At 42.0% G+C, this 21,654-nt stretch overlaps 3 protein-coding genes across 5 annotated transcripts in view; 1 reads left to right on the forward strand and 2 right to left on the reverse strand.

Moving 5' to 3' along the window:
• BTBD1 (BTB domain containing 1) overlaps positions 1–8,987 on the reverse strand; it is a 52,335-nt gene extending 43,348 nt beyond the window's left edge. The window contains exons 1-3 of the mRNA XM_025050050.1: positions 8,872–8,987; positions 5,101–5,285; positions 3,610–3,743 (exon numbers count right to left, since the gene is read on the reverse strand). The gene's annotated coding sequence lies outside the window, so the exon portion shown is untranslated. The remainder of the gene's footprint in view (positions 1–3,609; positions 3,744–5,100; positions 5,286–8,871) is intronic.
• TM6SF1 (transmembrane 6 superfamily member 1) overlaps positions 1–15,747 on the forward strand; it is a 22,279-nt gene extending 6,532 nt beyond the window's left edge. The window contains exons 3-10 of one of the 3 annotated variants that reach the window (XM_006905312.3): positions 39–136; positions 1,474–1,577; positions 3,897–3,979; positions 4,596–4,717; positions 6,441–6,545; positions 8,283–8,375; positions 8,562–8,681; positions 15,535–15,747. In XM_006905312.3, coding sequence (XP_006905374.1) covers positions 39–136; positions 1,474–1,577; positions 3,897–3,979; positions 4,596–4,717; positions 6,441–6,545; positions 8,283–8,375; positions 8,562–8,681; positions 15,535–15,726 — 917 coding nt within the window. In that variant the 3' untranslated portion in view covers positions 15,727–15,747. Of the gene's footprint in view, positions 1–38; positions 137–1,473; positions 1,578–3,896; positions 3,980–4,595; positions 4,718–6,440; positions 6,546–8,282; positions 8,376–8,561; positions 8,879–15,534 lie in introns of those variants that run through there. The other 2 variants (XM_025050039.1, XM_025050043.1) reach the window with 2 other exon arrangements.
• A 1,325-nt stretch (positions 15,748–17,072) lies between these two features.
• HDGFL3 (HDGF like 3) overlaps positions 17,073–21,654 on the reverse strand; it is a 43,331-nt gene continuing 38,749 nt past the window's right edge. Inside the window, exon 7 of the mRNA XM_025050405.1 lies at positions 17,073–18,285. The gene's annotated coding sequence lies outside the window, so the exon portion shown is untranslated. The remainder of the gene's footprint in view (positions 18,286–21,654) is intronic.

Raw genomic sequence — 21,654 nt, forward strand, 5'->3', positions numbered from 1 at the left:
GAGCTGCCAGGCTTTGTAAACTGCTCTCTTTGCTCCAGTGTACGCAGTTTTTGGATTTACCAGCGTGGTGAACCTCATCATAGGACTGGAACAGGACGGAGTCATTGACGGGTTCATGACGTACTACCTGAGAGAGGTATGGGATCGCTACACAAATATGAACCTTCAGCCAAAGGGCCGGCCACCCAAGCCGCTTTGCTCAGAGATGAAATCCTTTCGCTTGGTGTAAGCAAGTACGATACACGGTATTTCACTGACTGCCAGAAGCAGAAGCCGTTTATTCACATGGAAAGTGAGGATTAGGTCATGGGAAGCAATTCTTTTCGATGTGTAGTCTTAACTCCTGACTCACATCTGGTCCACGACCTTTCCCCTTAACTTGTATTTAAATGAACGGAGGGTTTGTGTGTCTGTTATTATCAAGATATCTCTACATCTGAAGTCCGTCTTAGGTGGGTAAAACACCAAACGCTGAGGCCGTATGATTGCAGTGACCTCCCCATCACAGCATCAGAGCTACCTGGCACCTGAGAAAGCTAGTCCTCTTTTCTTATTGGATGGTGTGATGAATCCAGCCCCAGAGAGCTGAAGTAACTTACTCAAGGTCACTCACGCAAAAAATGAAGAGCAGAGCTGAAAGTAGTCTTCATCTGGTTTCAAATAATGGGGAACATTATACAAAGCTTCATCCCCTCTGTGAGGGAAGTTTTAAGACAGGGAACAATGCAGTCGGCTTTGGGAAGGAAGGGCTTGAAAGGAAGGGTGAGCGGGGACATCAGTCAGGAGGCTTTGAGCAGCTAGGGTGAGTAGGAGTTGGGGACAAGCTGGGGGTGACGGGGAAAGGTCCAAGATGAAGTCGTGCTTCCTGCCTCCACGTCTGATGTGCGAGATGGCATGATCCCAGTGCAGGGACAGAGACTCACCCTCAGCATTTTTTAAGAAAGGAAATAGCAGTGGACTGTTAACATTTTCTGGGTGTACTAGGGAGGTGCAGAGCCTTCGAACGAGAAGGGACCGTTTGGGCAAAAGCTTCGAGATGAGACAGAGCCTGTTATCTCCACACTGCCAGCCTGGGGCACAGGTTTGCAGGGATGACGCTGAGTTCGGTTGGGGACACGCAGAGTTTTAGGCAGTTGAGGGACATCCTGGCAGATGTCCCCGCTGGCAGGGCTTTGCAGGTCTTGAGCCCTGAGGAACGTTCCTGGTGGAGAGGTCGTGGGCCATCGAGGACAGCTGGTACCTGAAGGTCTGAGAGGATAGAAGCTGGGAGAGAAGAGGGACGAGGAAGTTTTGGCGGCTCTGGGGTAGTTTCGTGGTCCTACCAATTTCGTAATTTTATAGGACGAAGAAGTTTCATTTTAGCAGACTAACACAAATTACTTGTTCCACTTTACTTGGAATACAGGCCCGGCGTTCTGCACGGAAGCGTGTGAGTCTTACTTAAAGCGGCCTTCTTCTTAATGCTTCCCTTAGGGTGAACCGCATCTGAACACTGCGCACGGGCACGTGATCTGCTACTGGGACGGCTCTGTGCATTATCTGATGTATCTGGTGATGGTGGCAGCCATAGCCTGGGAGTAAGTCAGTGCACCTGGTGTGTGTGTGTGTGTGTGTGCGCGTGCCTTTGCCACCTCAGCGCCCCATAAGTGGGGATGTAAGGAAAACATGCAGAGAGGCAAATGCAGGCGTCAACGGATACAAACACATGCTTGACAGAGAGGAGTTACAGGTGGCTTTATGTTCTGTGCTCCACTGCCTTTTGAACATGTCCTTCTGGACTGGGGTCTGCTTAAGTCCATTGTAAACATGAACCATAACTTCTTTATCCAGCTGTCTGCTGATGGGCATTTAGGTTGCTTCCATATCTTGGCTATTGTGACGATGGGCACATGCGCATAGAGCTTTACGCATTGTTTTGGTTTTCTTTCAATACATACTCAGAAGTGCAACTGCCAGGTCAAAGGGTAATTCTATTTTTAATTTTCTGAGGAACTTCCAAACTGTTTTCCAGTGGCTTTTGCAATCCCACCAACAAAGTATGAGAATTCCCTTTTTCCCCACACACTCACCAACACTTGTTTTTTATTGATGATGGCCATTCTGACAGGTGTGAGGTGAGAGCTCACTGTGGTTTTAATTTCCAGTTCCCTGATGATTAGTGATCTTGAACATCTTTTTACGTCTATTGGCCATCTGTATGCCCTTTTTGGAGAAATACCTATTCAGGTCTTCTGCTCATTTTTTAAGTGGATTGTCTTTCTGTTTAGTTCAATGAGTTCTTCATAAATTTTGGCTATTCATCCCTTATCAAATGTATCATAGGCGAACATCTTCCCCCATTCAGTAGGTTTTCTTTTCGTTTTGTTGATGGTTTCCTTTGCTATGCAAAAACTTTTGTTTGATATAGTCCCATCTGTTTATTTTTCCTTTAGTTTCTCTTGCAGAGGAGATACAGCAGAAAATTACTGATAGCAATGTCAGCGAATTTACTGCCTATGTTTTCTTCTAGTTTTATGGTTTTGGGTCTTAAGCCCAGCACATTCTAATTCAAAACTTCAATCTTGTGTCAGTACAGAGCTCTCTCTTCCCCTGTTCGGGTGAAGCGCTGAGGCTTAGGGGCCTGCGCTGAGGCTGGGGTGCACAGTCTGTCCTTCGATTCCTTCTCAACTCACTGCGCTGGCTTCTTGGGAATGCACGTACATGGGGTTAAAGGAAGAGGGGCAGTCTAGTGACACGTGCTGGCCTCTGGGTATTGGTACCTCCATCAGGACACGCTAGCTGTCCGTGTGGCACACCCGCGGGCTCTTTGAAGACCCCTACCACAGGGGCCTTTGCACTGCACCCTCCCCGCCATGAGCACAGCTGACTGCGCTGCCTATGCTGGTCCACCCACAGCTTCGTTGTGCTGGGCTCCCTGTAGCCCAGAAGGCACACCCTTTGGGGCGGGATCCTTTCAAGATGGCTCACGTCCAGCTCTGTCCCAAGCTTCCCCTTAGCTCCAAGTTAGAGAAAGCCATGCATTCTTTTCTTGCCCCAGACAAGGTTGGGAGTCAGAATGACCTGCTCTGTGCCTCCTCTCCCTCCGATCACGAAGTCAAGGGCAGCTCCAGCTAATCTTTGACCTGTCCTAGGCGCCAGCCTCTCTTTGTGAATGTCCTCAAGCTCTAGGGCACATGTCAGGTGTTTCTGAGAATGCCTGGGCTCTGCTTGGAGGCTGCCAGTTTCTACGTCTTCGTTAGCTTCCAGCTGGGGAAGATGCTTGCCTGGCATCCTGCTGACGGTCCTTCATTGCTCCCCATCACTGCAGATGTGCCTCTTGCGATCTGTCGCATTTGGCTTGGGGGTGGGGCAGAGCAAGAAGCACAGAGTATTCTCCACTTCTGTCCCCTTCTGACACCCTCACAGCCCCTTACGCAGGTGGGTCACGGGGTTATCAGTTGAAAGCACTTTTTGTCAACATCGCCTATTAAGATCAGGGGTATATATATGTCTAGCAGCTCCTTCAGCACATGGGGTACACCCTACTTATTATCTTCATCTCTGGGACTCTGGCCAAAAATTCTTTGACACCAGGGAACATCCATTAAACATTCTATTACTTATACTTACAGTGACTTAAGATATGGATCCGGTTTCATTTCTTCTTTGAACCTTCTTTCTCGTCTCACGCGTAGCAGCGACGCAGGACCCCTTTCAGTGAGAGGCACATTGCAGTTAACGCCTCAGTGCGGTAAACCTAATTCCTGTTCAGAAGGACACACAGGGTTCCAAAGTTGATCGCATGTGGACATGGAGTAAATTTTGATTCGCGTACTCTTACTAATTAGAATGGAGATAATACTGCGGGTTTGTGAATAGTATTCTAAGTGCACTAAGCCAAGATTTTTTTTTTACAGGGAAAGTTATAGAACCATTGGTCTATACTGGCTTGGATCTATTACTATGAGTGTTATTGTTTTTGTGCCAGGAAACATTGTAGGTAAGAAACTTTATCGTAAAATTCACTTTCCTTTTCTCAAACAATGGGGATTGTTTTCAAACAGAGAAGCTGTTTGGGTTGTAATTGAACCAAGAAATTCCAAGCTTACCAAAAAGCTGTTTTGCAGTATTTGTTTTCCCCTCTTTAATCTCACCTTTTAAGAAATGCTTTTGAGCAATTTCCAGAAGTGTACACTGAACAATTAAGAAATTTCCTATCAGTGATTCCTGACTTTCGAAGGGATCTAGAGGGGGTATTGTCTTTTGATTACACTCAGTATACAAATACTTCTTATAACTCTTATTCTATTTAACTCTTGACCCACTATGGGAAGTTGATAAATGTGCTTGAGAATTAAGACTCTTGAAAGCTAATGTAAAGGTTATTCTGCATGCAAGAAATCAGGGTATTATATTAAATATATTTTTAAAATAGTCTAGATAAGACATGCCAGTTAAACACCTAATAGTTTTAAAGTTGACCTTTTTGTGTGTCTCATTAAAAATATTGTCCGGTCCATAGCAAAATTTTAGGTGACGAGATGGGGAGTATCCTAAATGTTACTTATTTATGCTCTTGGTAAACTTCTGACTTTCTCTTTCTGTCTTTTAAATAGGGAAGTATGGAACACGCATTTGCCCTGCTTTTTTCTTAAGCATACCATACACTTGTCTTCCTGTGTGGGCTGGTTTCAGAATCTATAATCAGCCATCAGAAAATTACAATTATCCTTCAAAGGTGATTGTTATTAAGTTACATGTAACCTGTTCTCAAACTCACAGGGTTCACTCACATCCACTAGCTACGTGCCTCCACGAACCGGAGTATTTACGGTAGTCAATCAATGTGACTGTGTTGATTATGCAGCACTGGCTCACATCTTAGTTTCAGTGGCCGATGCTGTCTGACTATGGCTGCCTCCTGTGCCAGTGCTCACCTTGGCCCTTCCCTCAAATTCTGCGTGAGTGTGCCGAGTGTGTGGTTTGCCTGGGGCCGCCGATGGTCTGGAGTTTGAGCATCTGGGCGTCCCTTCAGGAGATACCTATGCATTTATTGCCCCAAGGGGAGGCCGGGAGATAATGCCCTTCAAGGGGGCACACACAGTCATAGGGTCTGATTACCAAGATGTCCAGGCACATGGAGACCAGCTTCAGGACGTCTTCTGAGACAGCAAGTGGTCAAGGTGAAACAGAACTGGCCGGGCAGGTACTCTGTTAAGGTCTTCATTTCTGAGCTAGTGACATCTTTCTAAGTTTCTTTTCCTTTTATAAGTATTAGGTCCTTAAGCAAGATCCTTTAAGCAAAACTTAAATATATGAAAATATGAATTACTAGAGATAATCGGAACACGATTATTCATTTTACTAAAAGATTTACCATAGAATTCATCAAAATACATTTTAATTTACAAACATTTCATTTGCAAATATTTAGACAAATGCCATGTAAACCGAGGTCGGCACACTGACAACTGGTACTCCCCTACATCCTTTTGAGGAGTGAGGTGGTTGTTAAAAAGAAAAAGCAAACAGTAGCCTGTCTTGGTCCTCATTCCGCTGCTTTTGAAGGCTCCACGTCAGTGTGTCAACAGTGCTCATGTCATGAGACACACGACTGTTTTTTTTCCCTGTTAAAACACAGGGATGGCCAGGGAGAAATGGACACTGTCACGCAGTGCTAATAGGAACATAAATTCAGAATCGCTCTGCAGAGCAAGTTGGCCGGGTCCTCAAGCTTAACAAACTTAATCCTTTAACCTAGTAATTCCACTCCCAGGGCCCTATCCTGAGAAAATAAGCAGAGAGATCCTGTCAGAGATTTATGTACAGTGTTGCTTATCACCACCTTTAAGTGCAACGTGAAAATGCCTAAATGTCCAACCATTGAAAAATAGCTAAAATATAGTGCTTCTATATGACATTAAGTTTTAGAATTTTGACTTGTGTGGGAAAGTATTTATAATATATGTAGATGTTGAGTTTCAAAAGAACAAAGTTGTTTGTGAATTAAATGTGTGTACACACACACACACACACACACACCATTAAGTCCTAATTTTGTGAAGAATAAATGTGTGTACACACACACACACACACACACACACGTATCCAGAAAAATATAGCAATTATTAATAGTAGGGTGATGGGTTTATGGTTCATTTTTAAAATGAGCAATCTTACGTTTATAATCACAAAAATGCTATTTCAAGAAAAAATATGAACTCAAAGCTAGAAGGGCCCTTCAAGATCATATGGCCCAATCTGCTCATTTCCCAGATGAGGAAACTGAGACTCGGGATGGAACATGATTTTCCTAAAGCTGCATGCCTGCTGGTTTGTGATGTGAATCGTGAATCTGCAGAGTTCTCTCATGATCCATCATCACAGCATTTATGTTTTGGCAGATCTCAGATTCTCCTTTAGCACTTTGGCCTGCTCATTAGTTATAAACTCTATTTTAGGTCATTCAAGAAGTCCAAGCGAAGGACCTGCTGAGAAGACCATTTGATTTAATGTTGGCTATATGTCTCCTCCTGGCAACTGGATTTAGCCTGTTTAGAGGCTTGGTAAGAATAGCAAATCACAACTTTAAATACAAGATCTAGGTCTGTATCTCTATATATCAGACTCCCTAGCACACCAACAAGACATCCTTCTCATTAGAGCCTGGAGAGCTGGACCTGCTTCCTGCCACTCTCCCACCTGGGCCAGCCCCAAACCTCCCCTCTCAAGGGGGTGGTCCATTCTGGCTGCTTCATCCCACCTCCTTCGGGTCTTGAGATGAAGCTCTAACCAGAAGTATCTTCCTTCCCCTGTTTAAGGGCACCTGAAAAAACTAGCCAGTAGAGTCTCATTCTTTTGATGTTTCAGATTTAAGTATCTTGGGTAAGGGTGATAACTTGAGACTGCAATAAAACTGTGGCCCATAACCTCTGTGTGTTTTCAGGAGCAGAGGGATGGAGCTGAGGAAGAGCTATCAGAATAAGGAGTCAGAACCCTGGCCACTTAACTAGCTGTGTGGCCTTGGAAAAATTACTTAATCTCTTTGGCCCTGTTTCTTCCTCTCTATAAAATAACAGAATCTATCTTATAGTATTGTTTTGAAGGTTAAATAATGAACATCAGACACCTGTAGAGGGCCTTATATGTAGTAAGTGCTCAATAAATTACTGATGTTACTATTTTTATTGATCAATGAATTCTTCACAATGCCCTCATTTCATGATTTATTCTTAGTAGAAACAAATTAGAGCAGCCAGAATTATATGGTTAATTATATTCAGCTTCAGTGGCAATTACTAGCTGTTCTAAGCCTGCTGGCACTGCATGACCTTTGGGGAGCAGTGGTGAGTGTATGCTGATGTTGTGGATTCAATGTTTTGGAGTTGGCTGGCTGAGTTCGGGGTGAGAAGCTGTCTAAAGGTGTGGAAGGAGAGTCAGCTTACAAGAGAGGCACAGGAAGTGCAGGGTAGAGCAGGGCCACAGGCTTTGCTCGGGCCAGAGCAGTGAAACTGTTCTGATTAGTTTACCGTAATCCCCAAAGTCAGAACAGTAATGGGCCCTAACCGTGCTCCCGTGCAGGATATGCACTGCCCTGTGCACGTGAGAATGTCGGGGTGCTTGGTGGGTGGGGCCTTTAGGTGGGGGCCCCTTTTTACCAACTCTGCCCCTGGCCTGTGTTCATGTGTGTTATCTAGGTGGGACATCTATGACCATGGACATGGGGAACGATGCCCAAGGGAGGCGACTCAAAGGGGACCCAGTAATGTGCCAAAGATACACTTTGTCTATTCTGTGGCCTAAAATCCACTCTGCCATGACTAAACCTGCTGTTCTCTTTAAAGTGGACACAGGAGGTGACTTTGGACTAAAGGACCCTGCTTTCAAATCCTTGTCCTTTACTGCCCCCAAAGGCCATATACTCTGAGGCACTGGACAGAGGAAGATGCTATTTTTAAATCTTGCAAAGCATAGTAAGATGAGCTTGGAATAGAAAAGCACTCTTCTCCCCGCGGGGAACAGTTGGCTAGTTATTCCCAGGAAGAGTGAAGCTGGTGATCTAAGGCCGGCTGTGCACTGGCTAGTGAAACCCAGACACTTAAACTGAACACTCAACAGGCACCAGCTCCTGTTCCACTGTTAACCTCTGCTTAATCGCCTTAGAGTAAATCTGATGAGCTTCTACAATAGTTTTTGTTACATAGAAAGCAGCTTGTGACTAAACCTGGCACATTTAGCCTTATCAGCAAACTTAAGAACCAGGTGTGACTGCATTTCGGTAACGAGTTCGTTTCTGTTCTCAGATTGCTTTGGATTGCCCAGCTGAGCTCTGCCGATTTTATGCACAATTTCAAGAGCCCTATCTGAAGGATCCTGCTGCTTACCCGAAAATCCAGGTCCTGTAGTTACAAAGCCTAAGACTTTTCTGAAATCAAGTTCCTCTCTTTAAAATCGGGAAAAATGTGGTCCCATGTAGGAAATGAGAATTAACATTTTCAAAAATGAGAATGTTAACTCTTTGTGCTGTTCTTCAGATCAGGTTAACTAATAGTTTGCTGATGTTGTTTCTCTGTTCAGTACAGATGCTGGCTTATCTGTTCTATTCTGTCCCTTACTTTGTGGTTGCACTTTATGGCTTAGTGGTGCCCGGATGCTCCTGGATGGCTGACATAACACTGATTCACGCTGGAGGTCTTGCTCAGGTACTAAGAATATGCTCCATTACGAAAGTTTACTGGGAATTTGGCCTGGCATGGTTGAGTATCTGAAAAACGTCTCTGCTCAGTATTTTAGGGTAGGAAATACTAATCAGACATGGTGTCCCCTTTGGTTTTACAGTTCTTTAGAAGACGTTTTTGCATATACATTACATTTAAATCTCACAGTAGCTACCTGGTAGGTGCGCCATCAGTTGTATAGACGAGGCCCAGCGAGGTTACATGCTTTGTCAAGGTCACGTACCCAGCAAATGGCACTGCTGTTTATAGTACCATTTCCCAGTCTCTGAGCACCACGGCTACTAAAGAGAATTCAGAGCGGTTATCTTTAAGATGTCTCCCTAAATTTCAGATTTCAGAATTCCACTATGCTATGTTAGACAGAACCAGGGAACTCGTTTTAAAAACACTCTGCTCCTGGGCCCGTCATTCCACTGCTCCTCCTGCTACTTAGCCCGCCTCTGGCTAGGAGCAGGTGCTCAGTGAACACAACACTGCACTGAAAATTAAAGTAGCTGTGGAATGATTTTACACGGAGTACACATAACAACTAGCACAACAAACTGATCTCATGAATAAGAAAGAAAATTAATTTTATCTTTTATTTTCTTACTATAAGAAACCAAATGAACTTATCTTTTAAAATTATCTTCACCTTGTTCATTTCAAGCAGGCATAAGAATGGGATTTATCCAGATACTCTAGGCATATCCAGTTGATTATGATCATGGCATAGTAATTGTGATGGTGGCAAAAACAAACAAACAAACAACAAAACACTAGAAGGTTTAGAATGTTGAAAAAAGTCATGGCATTTATGGTTAGTGCATTTGGCTAGATCCTTCCAGTCTGAGGTACTCTGTAGGAGCTTAACTCCTTTATCAATTGGCCTCTGAGGAAATTGGTTTTGTTATAGATGCCATTTCACTTACATTGCAGAACCCAGCAATGGCACTGAGGAGTTAGTTACTGCATTGATATCCAAAACGTTGGAGGCACCAGAAGCAATGGCTCCTGTCCTTTCCTGGAAGGACTTAAACTAATATTTATCCTCTTTGCAGACCTCTAAATTCCTGATTCCTCAGGCTTTGGTTTTAGGTCTTTGTTTCCCTATCTTTCAATACCAACTACAAGCTGACATCTTCCAATTTTGTCTTTAGCTCAAACTGTTCCCGGTTACAGTTATTTAAATTCCAAACTCAGGCCTTTCACTTGGATGTCGCAGTCATCCCAGACTTAGTGTCTAAAACAGGAGTCTCGGTTCTCCCCACAACTGCTCTTCCGTTTGCCCTCAGCTTCCTTGCAGCCAGCAGCTCAAGTTGAAAACTTGGACTTACTTATTTTATATTTCCTATTCCCTCATCTTCTGTAGCTAGCCTATCATTGTGTCCAGTTAGTTTTGCCTCCAGAGTGAGCCTGCTGCCACCGCAGTAGTCTGAGATGCCATCACCATGCTTTGTGAGAACCACACTGAGATTTCCTTATCTATGTGTGCAAGCACAGGCTACACGCTCTCTTGGAGTAGCAAATACTCAGTGGCTTAACACAATAAAGCTGTATTTCTTGCTTATGCGAAGATCATGTGGGATCTTTCAAGAGCCAGGCGAGGCACCAACCTGACCGCAAGGGAGCCGGGTAAATGTGGTCTTCCTGTGTGACGGACACACAGCATCATCTCTGCAAGTTTTCAAAAACCCTCAGAGATGAGAAAGCTGAGGCTATGAGCAGCTCATTACTTGCCTAAGGTCACAAACTTACTAAGTGGCAAACTAGGGATATGAAATCCTGTCTGACCCCCAAGTTCACATTCTTCTCCACTGTTAGCCCTCTCTTCATGCAAACAATTAGCCGTGGTACAGACCCCATAGCACAACGTAAGACTTTGTACATGGCGGAGAGGGGCTGAAGAACCTTCGGGGAGTGGGATGCAGTGACATGTGAGCTAGGCTGTGAGCTTTATCAGACTGAGGATGCAGCATAATACGGGGTGTATAGCAGGTCAGAGGGTAAAGTCTTGGCTTTTGTTTTCTAGGCCTGACTCCCCTGCCTCATTCTGGGGCCGAGGGCCTCCCACTCAGTCCTCTTACCAGGCCCCTTCTTTAGAGGATTCGGTGCTCGGAGCTGGACAGCTCCTCGACTCTGCACGCAGTCGCGCTTCCTCTGCACGTCACGTGCCTTGGTCTGCCCCATACCAGGCCCATGCAGGAACAGTATTATCAGCTAGGAGGCTGGTGAGAGTGAGGCCAGGTGTTGGACCAGGTGTTGGTCACGTCTCAGAAGACAACTGCAAAGGCCTAGTTATGTGGACAGAGTCAGCCGTCAGGAGGGTGGGAAGGCTTGGGGCAAATGGGGAAGACTAATCTCAGACTGTACCTGATGGTGCGAACTGCAGCCAGGCACTTCTGAGGGCAGAGGAGACAGCAGAGCATCTGGCAGCAGCAGTGGCAGCTTCGGCCAGAGCCCAGGCCTTGCAGGAATCCTCCGGCTTGTCCATCACTGCTCAATTTCACAAGGTAGCCTGAGCCTAAGGACTAGATCCTGTAAACATCAGAAGGATTTTTCTCCTGACCCAGCAGAATGCTGTAATCCGAGAATCACGTGTCTGACATTCCCATAGCTCTTGGCCGGGCTTTAGTATCTACCTAGTCTGAGTGTTCAGCCCAAGTTATAAATCAGTGTGTACAATGAGAATGTTGAATTCCGGTCACATGATTTTTCTACTTAGTGAGTACTTACAAAATGAATTTTCATCTTGGGAGGGTATCTGACACATTCTTCATAGAAAGCACTCTCCATGACCTTGACCGGCACCCCTAGCTTGCTAAAACTGCCATTCCTAATTTAGAAGTTTTATGTAATTATGGTTTTATGCAATCATGATCCCACTAACTTTATCAAAACCTGTAGTTACTGAAAGATCCAGTGAATTCCCAAGAGCCTATGTGACTTAATAAGAAAAATATCTTTGGAAAACTTCTACATCAGTGCAAGTCAACAGAAAACATTGTTAAGGAGTCACTAGTCTCTGATTTCAGGCCATGTACAATTCTGCCAAATCTGCTACCTTCAGAGATCAAAAAAAAGCAATGAAAAAGTAGAAGAAACACAAATCAAATCAAACCAGAACAGAGTTTACACCAGAGTTTCACTGGGGACTTACTCATAGCCCAAGTGTCTTCTTATATTAAAACCCTCCCCAGAGGATTAACTTGAAAAGTATTACAGGCTCTTTAGATCTACTCATTAGCATTTTCTATCAATTGAAGAATTTTTCTCTGCTAAAACATCACTGAAAATGAAAAGAAAAAATCAGAGCCGATATAGTCCAAATGGCTAAGAGCATTTCTGGAGGCAGACTGGCTCGAATCTCAGCCGGCCCCGATCGGCCTGGTGACCTTGCTGCTTCTCTTGGGTCCTCAGTTTCCTTTTCTGTAGAGTTAGGATAATAACAGTACCTGACTGATGGAGCTGCTGTGAGGATTAAATGGCTTTGAACAGTGCTGGGTACGTAATGACCTGGGGACCATGTTGCTACTGTTTCTGTTAGAAGAGTCCCAGGAAGAGTCTGGAGGGAAAAAGCCTTCTGTTGCTCAGAAGATTCACTCATTAACCTGTAGCTTGTGCGTTGTGCATAATCACCTACAAACTGGAGAAAGCAGGAGAAAGCTCTGGGACGGCTTCACAGCGGGACTGGCAGGCAGCCCGCCCACGGCCAGGTAACACCCACGGCCTCGCAGGCAGGAGTAGTTGTGCTGCGGTCGGGCGCTGGCCTTCCCGTCTGGGCTGCGGACCCCACTCCTAGGCCACGCAGGCGCCATGCCCAGGGTCTGGAGGCTCCTCTGCAGACAATCTGGTTATCAACAGAGCTGACTGCTATGTCTTCCTTTACAGAGACCTTTAAGTATCTGGAAGGTTTAGGATAATTGGGATACTAATGCAAATCTCATTTCTATCACGTGCTTCTGGTGTGATTCATCACTAACCACCTTTATTATTAAAACTAGACTTTGGGTTTAATATCTCTAAAAGCCTATTACCCTTTAGTGGGGACAGATGGTCTTGAATTTGTCAAAAGGTCAGCAAGGGGACCTGAGAACAAAGAGCCCAGGTGTCAACAAAGTGGAGCACAGATCCTGAACAGGTATTTCAACGGATTTTGTATCTGTGTCCTTGGAAGAGCCCATTGTGCTTAGCACGGTCCTAAGCTCGCCACAAAGAGCCACTCACTGCACCCGCATGGCGACCCTGGGAGGCCGGCTCCGTCATTATCCAACTTTTACAGATGAGGAAGCCAAAGAGGTTACATACCTAACACAAGGCCAGACCGTTGGTTTGTGGTGGAGCCGGACTGGACGCTGTGTCTGCTTCCAGATGCAGTGTTCTTAACCACTAGACTATGCTGCTCAGAATGCCCTACGGAACAATAGCACAGTCCTGATTAGCTGTTTATACTGTGTCGGCCAAAGAGCCTGGCTACTGTCCCAATGTTCACATTCACTTCTGCCTGTATTTATGTGGACACGTGAAACTCTTTTCAGTTCTCCTTTCTGGAAACAGGAATATGATTTTCAGTCACCCCTTCCAGTTTATCTCTATAAATATAAGACAACTATTAAAACTTAACCTTTCTTTGCTCTTATCACCCCATTTTCTATCCCGATCACCCACTCTAAGAAAAAATCAAAACATATAGATGCATTGGGAGGAAGCTACGGTTGGGTGCTCACTCCGCTGAGGTGTGGCCACCATAAATACACCATCAGAACTATGAAAAGTACCAGAAACTACACGTAACTGGCCTCGGGCTTCTTCTCTCACGTACAGACGCCACCTGATTAGAGTATGATCTTTGCCCCTTGCTCAGTAACTGTGAGGAAAAAGGCCTACTAAAAACGAGTATAAAAATAGAGAAATGCTTTGTAGCAGAGCTTTTTGTATTTCGACAGTCACAAGACCATTATTGTAGAATGTTTATTGAGCTCTAAAAATGCAGTCGGTGGCACACAAAACATTAGACGCAGTACCTGCCCGGTGGGCTTACAATCTAATCTAAGGACACGATCATTTCTTAATGTTGCCGTGAGTGTGCTGTTTGTGAAAATGAGGTATTAACTGCACCGCGAGTGCAGGAGTGCCTGCAGAATCGCTGACTTCTGTGCCGGCTTCCCCATGCAGTAGGCATGGTTACTCATGTTACCCATCCTCTCAAAGTACGGTTGGCATCTCCCTAAAGGCAGTGATTTTTGTAATGTGTGCAAGTGTCTATAAAAAACACCAAACCCACATTTCTGAAAATCGGTGTTCAAATCTGGCCTGTAGTACAGAAGAAAAAAATTGGTTATGCAGTCAGACAAACACTGTTATTCCAAATAGGCCCTAGGGAAAAAGAGTGACAGGGACCAAACTCCCCTTCAGTGTTCCTAGAACAACCACAGGAGGGCAACTCAGGGCAGCCTCTCGAATGCCATTTACTCTCACAGTCCAGAGATGAAGGGCGCAGCAGTTGCTGGGCTGTTTACCCATCTGCCTTGGGGGAGGTGCGCGAGGGCCTCACGGGTCACAATGCAGGTGTCCTTGGCAACACACCACGCTAATTGAATTTCTATCTCCAGAGAGTGGCAAAACTGTACCAAGCGTCCCCAGAAAGCGTCAGTAATTTGTAAAAAGGTGGCCTGCTAAAACATCTGTCACTGATACAAATCCATAAACATGCTGCTTATGAAAGCTTGTCCTTTTCTTGTCATAGTAAAGTCCAGTGTTCGGCAACACCTTTACCTGTGAACCACTTAGCAGAATAAACTGATTCTATATGGAAGGAAATGTAAGATAACTGACATATATTTAAAGCAAATTAGTTTTTCATTCTTATTTGTGCCTTTAGATTCTTTTGTGTCTTTACTTTGATCCTGATAAACTAATAATTCACCACTTATTACAGTTAGATTCCCAATTCTTTATTCATGTATATCTTGAATTTCAGTAAGATAAGAAAATGCAGTCTCCAGGGTTGTATTTTGTAATGATACAAGGATCCCGAGGAAATCTTCTCACAGAAGCATTTTCTAATACAGATTTTCCCCTGTACTTATGAAAAGTATCAAAAAAGACCAACCGTGACATTCTGATGTATGTTCTAAACAAGTAGAGAAGTACAAATGGGAAGCCCCTGCCTTTCTGTTGTGTAAGCTGACCAGCCATACTTCTAAATCAATGATAGTTTGATTTGAAAGGGCTGCCTGCAGGTACGTTGGTCATTTATAGGAGTTAACCGTAGTCCTATCCCCATGGGTGCTGGTAACAACCTTATCTTACACAACCCTTAGCATTTTTTAAGTTGCATAGGGAACAAATATGTGAATAAATAAACAGACAAAAATACATAATAAAGGGTTGTGAGCTCTTGCTCCAGGAGTAGGTGAAAGACCGTAAATGAAACTGAGGTCCTCAGTGCTTCTCAACTATGTACTTTCTTCATTTTTATTGGAACACATTTTGGGAGCCACAGCTGAGTCCTTATATAGGATCTCCAGAATGCAGACCAGAAAAAAACTGAGACTTTACTCAGATTTTTCTGTTAAGTTGAACTAATGTTTGATACGGGGCACTGGATGGGTTAAAATGTAGCTGGTAACAAAGCCATGCTAAAGAGGGTATACTTTATTTGAACAGTCATGTCAAGACTGACCCTAAATTCACTGAAATACTGAAGACTATGGATTGTTTGAAAGGACTGGTTTCGAGGGCAAAGGAACATGGTCTGAATGAATCATTCAGACCTCATCGTGCGTCCAGCTGAACGCAGACTTCATGCTCACCCTCTTTTTCTTTAATGCAACAGGCTCAGTTTTCTCACATCGGTGCTTCTCTTCATGCGAGAACTGCTTATGTCTACAGAGTCCCCGAAGATGCGAAAATCCTCTTTCTAGCATTAAACATAGCGTATGGAGTTCTTCCTCAGCTCCTGGCCTATCGCTGTATCTACAAACCAGAATTCTTCATAAAGACAAAGGTGGATGAAAAAGTTGAATAAAAACATTATTTCATGCTGTTCTTCTCTAGTTTACTGACTTTTGTTATGCTGGTTCTGATATTTTGTCCCATTGTACTCCCTTCCCATAGAAGAACGCTTAATACATAAATTCTTCTTTTGTACTATATGCGTGAGCTATACATGGTATTATCTGGGTAAATTTTTTTTCGAATGAAAACTGAAGCTGAGCAACTTTTTGTTTAAAGAAATATATTCAAAATTCTTTGTGAATAAATTTGACCATCTATCGCAATACTGTTTGCACATATTAAATATAACTGTGAAAAATTACAATTTAGCTCCTGTAACAGTGAGCATGGAAACAAAACTCTTCAAAAGTGAATATGGTTTATGCATATTAAAAATTCAAAATAGCAGAGGCTGGAGAAATATTTTTTGCATATAAGATGTATATGCTTATCAACATCGATATAAAAGGCAAATTACCAAGTATTTTTAAATGTTATTTGAAAAATGTTTTCCCAAGGAAAGTATATTATTTACTGCTGTTACTAAACTTTTTTTGTGAGTCTAAAGAGCTAAGGAGGGATAGATAACTTTATTGTTATCTTTAATGGAATATTTGTTTTATTGGTGACTGGAGATATTTCTACTGTATTTCTCTGTATATTTTTAATAAAATTATTTTTGGCCTTTTATGAAGATAAATCTTATTAAATTTGAAACATTTTATATCTTTTTCTGAAAAAGTTTTGTGGTCTTTGGGCTTTTCACTTACAAAATTTATCAGTAATATGTTCCAATTCAAAATCCCATCTACATTCTCCTTATGTTTCAGTGTGAGCCATGAAGAGCCCTTTTGATGAAATAATTAAATTTCATTAATTTTAAATTAAAATACTGAGAATTAAAAATACTTTTTAAGGAAAAAGTAGATTGTCATTCCTATTTTTAATGAACTTTTCATATTTAGAATTGTGAGTACAATAAAAAAAATCGATATTTGCTAAGTGAGAGAAACCCCAAGTCCAGCTGCCTCCTCAGTGCCCTACAGTGATAATGGACTGGTGCTTTCATGCCCTCGGCTGCCATCATCACCGTCACCATCATCATCATCAATGGTCCTAGGCTTTTAGAGCTTTCACATTTTCTCTTCATGTTATTTATTAGCTCTTCACCGAAATAAGAACACTAAATGAAAATGAGGTTCAAATCAATACATGGATAATGTCAGGTGTCTGAATTTAGGGTCCACTGAGTTGGTAAATATCTTAGATGTACATGCAATCATGGAGCCTTTCCTCTCCCTCCTCAGTGTTTACAAAAAAACCTCTAAAACCCAGAGAGTGTATAAAAAGAAAAAGAAAACCCTCACCTGCACTTGATTCTATTGTCAATTTGCTGTTAACAAATTTTGCTTTAATATATGAATTACATTAATACCTCACATTACATATATAAAGCCAAATTACACTAACTTAGTTGTTTACAACCTCAAATCTTACTCCCAGTACACATTCCAATAAATTTATTCTGTAAAAACAATACATTTTTTTGTTTTTGATTTTTTTTTTTACAGTAAACTTTCAACTACAAACCTCGAATACGCGAAAGATGTTCCAAGGACAAGCATAACAGGATTGATAAAACCCAAAACTGACTAAATGTGTTCTCACAATAGAAGCTGGCATAAAAATAAATAAAATTCTCTATTATCACAATAGCAACAATGTACACGTAATGATGGTTTGTGGATGGATAGTAACTATTCTAGTTCTAGTTCTGAAAGAAAACAACAAATCCATTTTAAAAGTCTATATTTAAAAGTCAATGCTTTGTCTGGTTTCCCATAGGGCTACTGCTGATTCCAGCTTTAAAATGGAAAGTACCCACCTTGAGTGATTCGCTCAAACTGTACTGGCAGTGGGAAAAAATAAATGTTGCCTTTATTTTGGAGTAACACAAAAAGACTCACTGACTTCACATATAGAAACTGAGTTTGAGTACATAACGACATGAGTTTTGAGAAGTATAAGCTGTCAACTAGCTATTTCTAATACAGAATAGATATTTTACAATATGATTAAACTTTACACATGGCCTCAAAACTGAAGGACGATCCTAATTCCATCTTCAATGTGCCAGCATTACGTATCTAGGAATGGTTCCTGGGTTCTGTTATAGAGAGGAAACACGCATCATTGAGTGGTCATTTTTAAAAAATGCGAATTTATGTTTAACTGAGTGTTTGGTGATGGTGGAGTAAAGGCAGGAGAATTGTGAACTTAACTGCCTTGATAAAAGGACCCTAGACATGTATAAGTTTGTGCAAAAATCTTGATAATCCTTAGTGGTTAAGGGCAACTTCATGCAACCAAATAACATGAAATTAAATCAATAACCTTAAAAAAGGCTCAATGTCTTTTTTTTCTTTCCCCAAACACAACAGAGAGGAATGAATAATGCACATACAAACTGGGGCTCTGTCAATGACAACAAGGACTGTGTTGGTTCATATCAAATCCAAGAATATTAGACAACCAAACGCACAACCTTCTGGTGGTTTCTCTTAATATGCAGCATTCACGGTAGTTAGGTCTGTGAAAAAAGAAAGACAACAAACCGTTAGATGACTGAGGATACCAACAATAAAAACTATCCACGCCTGCGCAGTATACAACTGGACCTTCTGAGGTTCCCACCTGCAGTGCAGCACTGGCTACGCTTAGCAAGATCAACCAGAGGCTCTGCTTTACACCTATCGATGCAAAAAGCCAAAGGAACCAATAGGACATCTTTAGTGCTCCATTAAAAAAAAGACAAGAAAATAAATAAATAAATTCTGCCTAATGTCTGCAGGGCACTGAGTGCAGTAGTGTGCCCTGCAGACAGCAGGCAAACTCTAGGACAGTGTGTTGCCGGGACACATACAGTCAATGGAGAAACAGGTCACGCATCTTTATGAGGACTGTGGTGCCAGAAAGAAAGGCAAGCTGCTGAAAATTTAAAAAGCATTTGGAGTATGTGCAAATTATTCCGTATAATATTTACAACTTAATTACTGTGACATATGGCTCATAGAAATGCAAGAGTTGACAAAATCAAGATGTAGAAAAAGAAAAGAAGCTTAGTTTTCTTTTAGAATTTAGATGGCATCCATGTGACAAAGACAACATTTTTCCATTTCCTAAAAGAATGGTATTTCAATGTGGGTCTCACTTTAAACCGTGTCAGGTTACATTTTCCCACAGGGATGCTATTTTTGTTTTCTTTATCATTAACCCAAATACATTAAACCCCATAGTAACGGTCTCAAGGGATGAATGAAAGAGGGAACTCAGGCCCCAAATATTTTTTTCTAAAGACAGCCTGCTTAAGCTCTTTACTTCATTAAAGTGGACGAATGTGTTTGTAAGCACATATGTGCTCACTCGTGGCTATGTTCTCACTTACAGACCCAACATCTACATTGAACTGTACATGATACTGTATATGAACGATTCCAAGACCTCCAAACAGGAAACGCTGCTAAACCTGCCATCCCTTCAAGTGGCAGAAATGTATTTCTTAGCCACGGTTACTACCAAAATGAGGCCAATCTTAGAAAGAAAAAAAAAAAAATTACATTTAAAATCTGTGAACTTGCAAAATGCAGTGCTTAGTGATGCCTAACTATTAACAAATAAAAGAATTAGCTATAAGATTATACTCACAGACTTTGAAGGATTTTCCTCCCTTAGGAGGAGGAAGACACCCATTAAAACAAACTTCTTTAACATGTCTTTTTAGAAATGTTAACATGAAAGGCAATTCTATGTCAACACTGGTAGAAAATTCATAGTAACAACTACTCAATCCATATTGAAGAATATTTTTGGAACAGACAGTCCTACGCGAGCCTCAGAAAATTATTATTGCCCCAAACAAAGTGAAGGTGGTACTAGAACGTGACCACGATCGTGTGTGTGTGTCTTTAAACAAACTGCTATCAAATGGGTACTTATAAAAGCAAATTATGAATCTGATTTTTTTAAACTTCTCATACCATAATCACTCTATTTGCAGCTATGCATCAAAAAATATCTTGCTAATTCGCAACAGTGTATATTATGGACATAAGTGCTCTGAAGGTTTGCCAGACAGGGAGTCCCCTGCAAGTGAGCAGCCAGAAATGCTTCTTTGTGCACAGGTTGCGACACCCTGTGCCATGCCACCCCTATATCAGATAGATGGCCAGCTAATCCAATCAGATTCTCTTCTGAGGCATCTGAACATAAGGCCCATGGAAAGGCTGTAGGGCGGCAGTGAGTTGAAGGACGCCCAGAACACAGCAAGCAGAAGTTACAAGGTAGTACTGGTCATAGGTTTTTCCATGGAGCGCCATTTATACTTGAAAAAATGATGACATAAACTATGATTATTCGGACTTGGGTATTGGGCACTTTGTCAAAAATAAATGAAATGAGAGTATTACTTCAAGGAAAACAACCAGCAGTATTTGTTGCCAATGATAAAATTTTAGCTTTTGAGTAAAAACTAGAACTCTGGAAAACTGAAACCTTCCACAACTGACAGCTTTCCAGTATTTAAAGATTTTTCTGACATGATAGGTAGTGACATTACAAATGTGACTTAAAATATTTTATAATGAAATGGATATATTTACAATGAAACATTTGGAAAACATGAAGAACTCAGGGAACCAATATTTTCCAAATGAGTAGAAGCTATTCCAAGTGCCAGAGAGGCCAAAGGATTTTAAATTAATGGAATATATAAAAATTATAGATTCCACATTACAACTAACCTTTGAGAAACTACCACTTAAAGAATTGGTGTAATGTCAAAGAAGAATATCCACAATGATCCGAAAAGCCCATTAAAATACTTATATGCATTTTACAACTATCTGAGGCCAGATTTTCTTCATATAATTCAACCGAAATATATCACAACAAACCAAATACAGAAGCAGATGAGAATCCTGATGTTTTCTATTAAACCAGATTTTCCAAGTGTAAAAGAATATCATATTTCTCAAAAAAATTGTTTGGAAAATGCAGTTATTTTTCATAAAAATGTGTTATTTCCATTAAGTAATGAGATTATTATTTTTAAATGAATTAATAAATGTCTTAAAAACTTTGTTTTCATTTCTAATTAAATAAATATCGATAGCCATAACAAATAGCTATAACAAAGCTCTTTGGGGCCCACAATAACTGAAGAGTATTAAAGGGGTCCTGAGACCGACGAGTTTAAACAAAGGAGTAAATGGTAAGAAACGAGGCTGGAAAGATAAACTGGGTTTGCAGTGTGAAGGTTGAAATATGCTGAAATAAGGAGTTTGGGCTTGTCTTGAGGACGATGGGGAGACACAAGGAGGCTGCACTACACAGAAAGAACACACCTGAGTGTGGGCTGGACCTTGTGACCTGCTGCTAATGAACAAAATGGGGCAAAAGTGATGGGATGACACTTCTGAGATTAGATTACAAAAGACAGACTTCTGTCTTGCTAGCCCTCTCTCTTGCTGGTACTTTTTTGCTCGCTCTGATGAAGCCAGTTGCCTAGCTGGAGCTGCCTTATGGAGGGAGTCATGTGGCAAGGAACCACGCAAGGCCTCTGGCCAACAGTTAGTGAGAAACTGAGGCCCTCAGTCCAACTGTGAGGAACTCAGTCCTGTCAACAACTACGTGAATGAGCTTGGAAGAGGCCCTACCCCCGACTTGAGCTTCAAAATGATTTAAGCCTCTGCTATTACTTTAACTGCCGCTTTGGAGAGACCCAGAGACAGAAGACTCAACAAGTTAGGCTTGTCTGGATTCATGATCCACAGAAAATGCTAGATAATAAATGCTGTTTTAAACCACTACGTTGGGGGTAATTTGCTTAATGGCCATAGATAACATAGCAGGTCCAAGCCCATCCACGCATGGTGTCCTGGCCACAAAGCGTGACTTACGC

This window comes from Pteropus alecto, unplaced genomic scaffold (genome assembly GCF_000325575.1).
Source record: "Pteropus alecto unplaced genomic scaffold, ASM32557v1 scaffold60, whole genome shotgun sequence".
Lineage (NCBI taxonomy): Eukaryota > Metazoa > Chordata > Mammalia > Chiroptera > Pteropodidae > Pteropus > Pteropus alecto.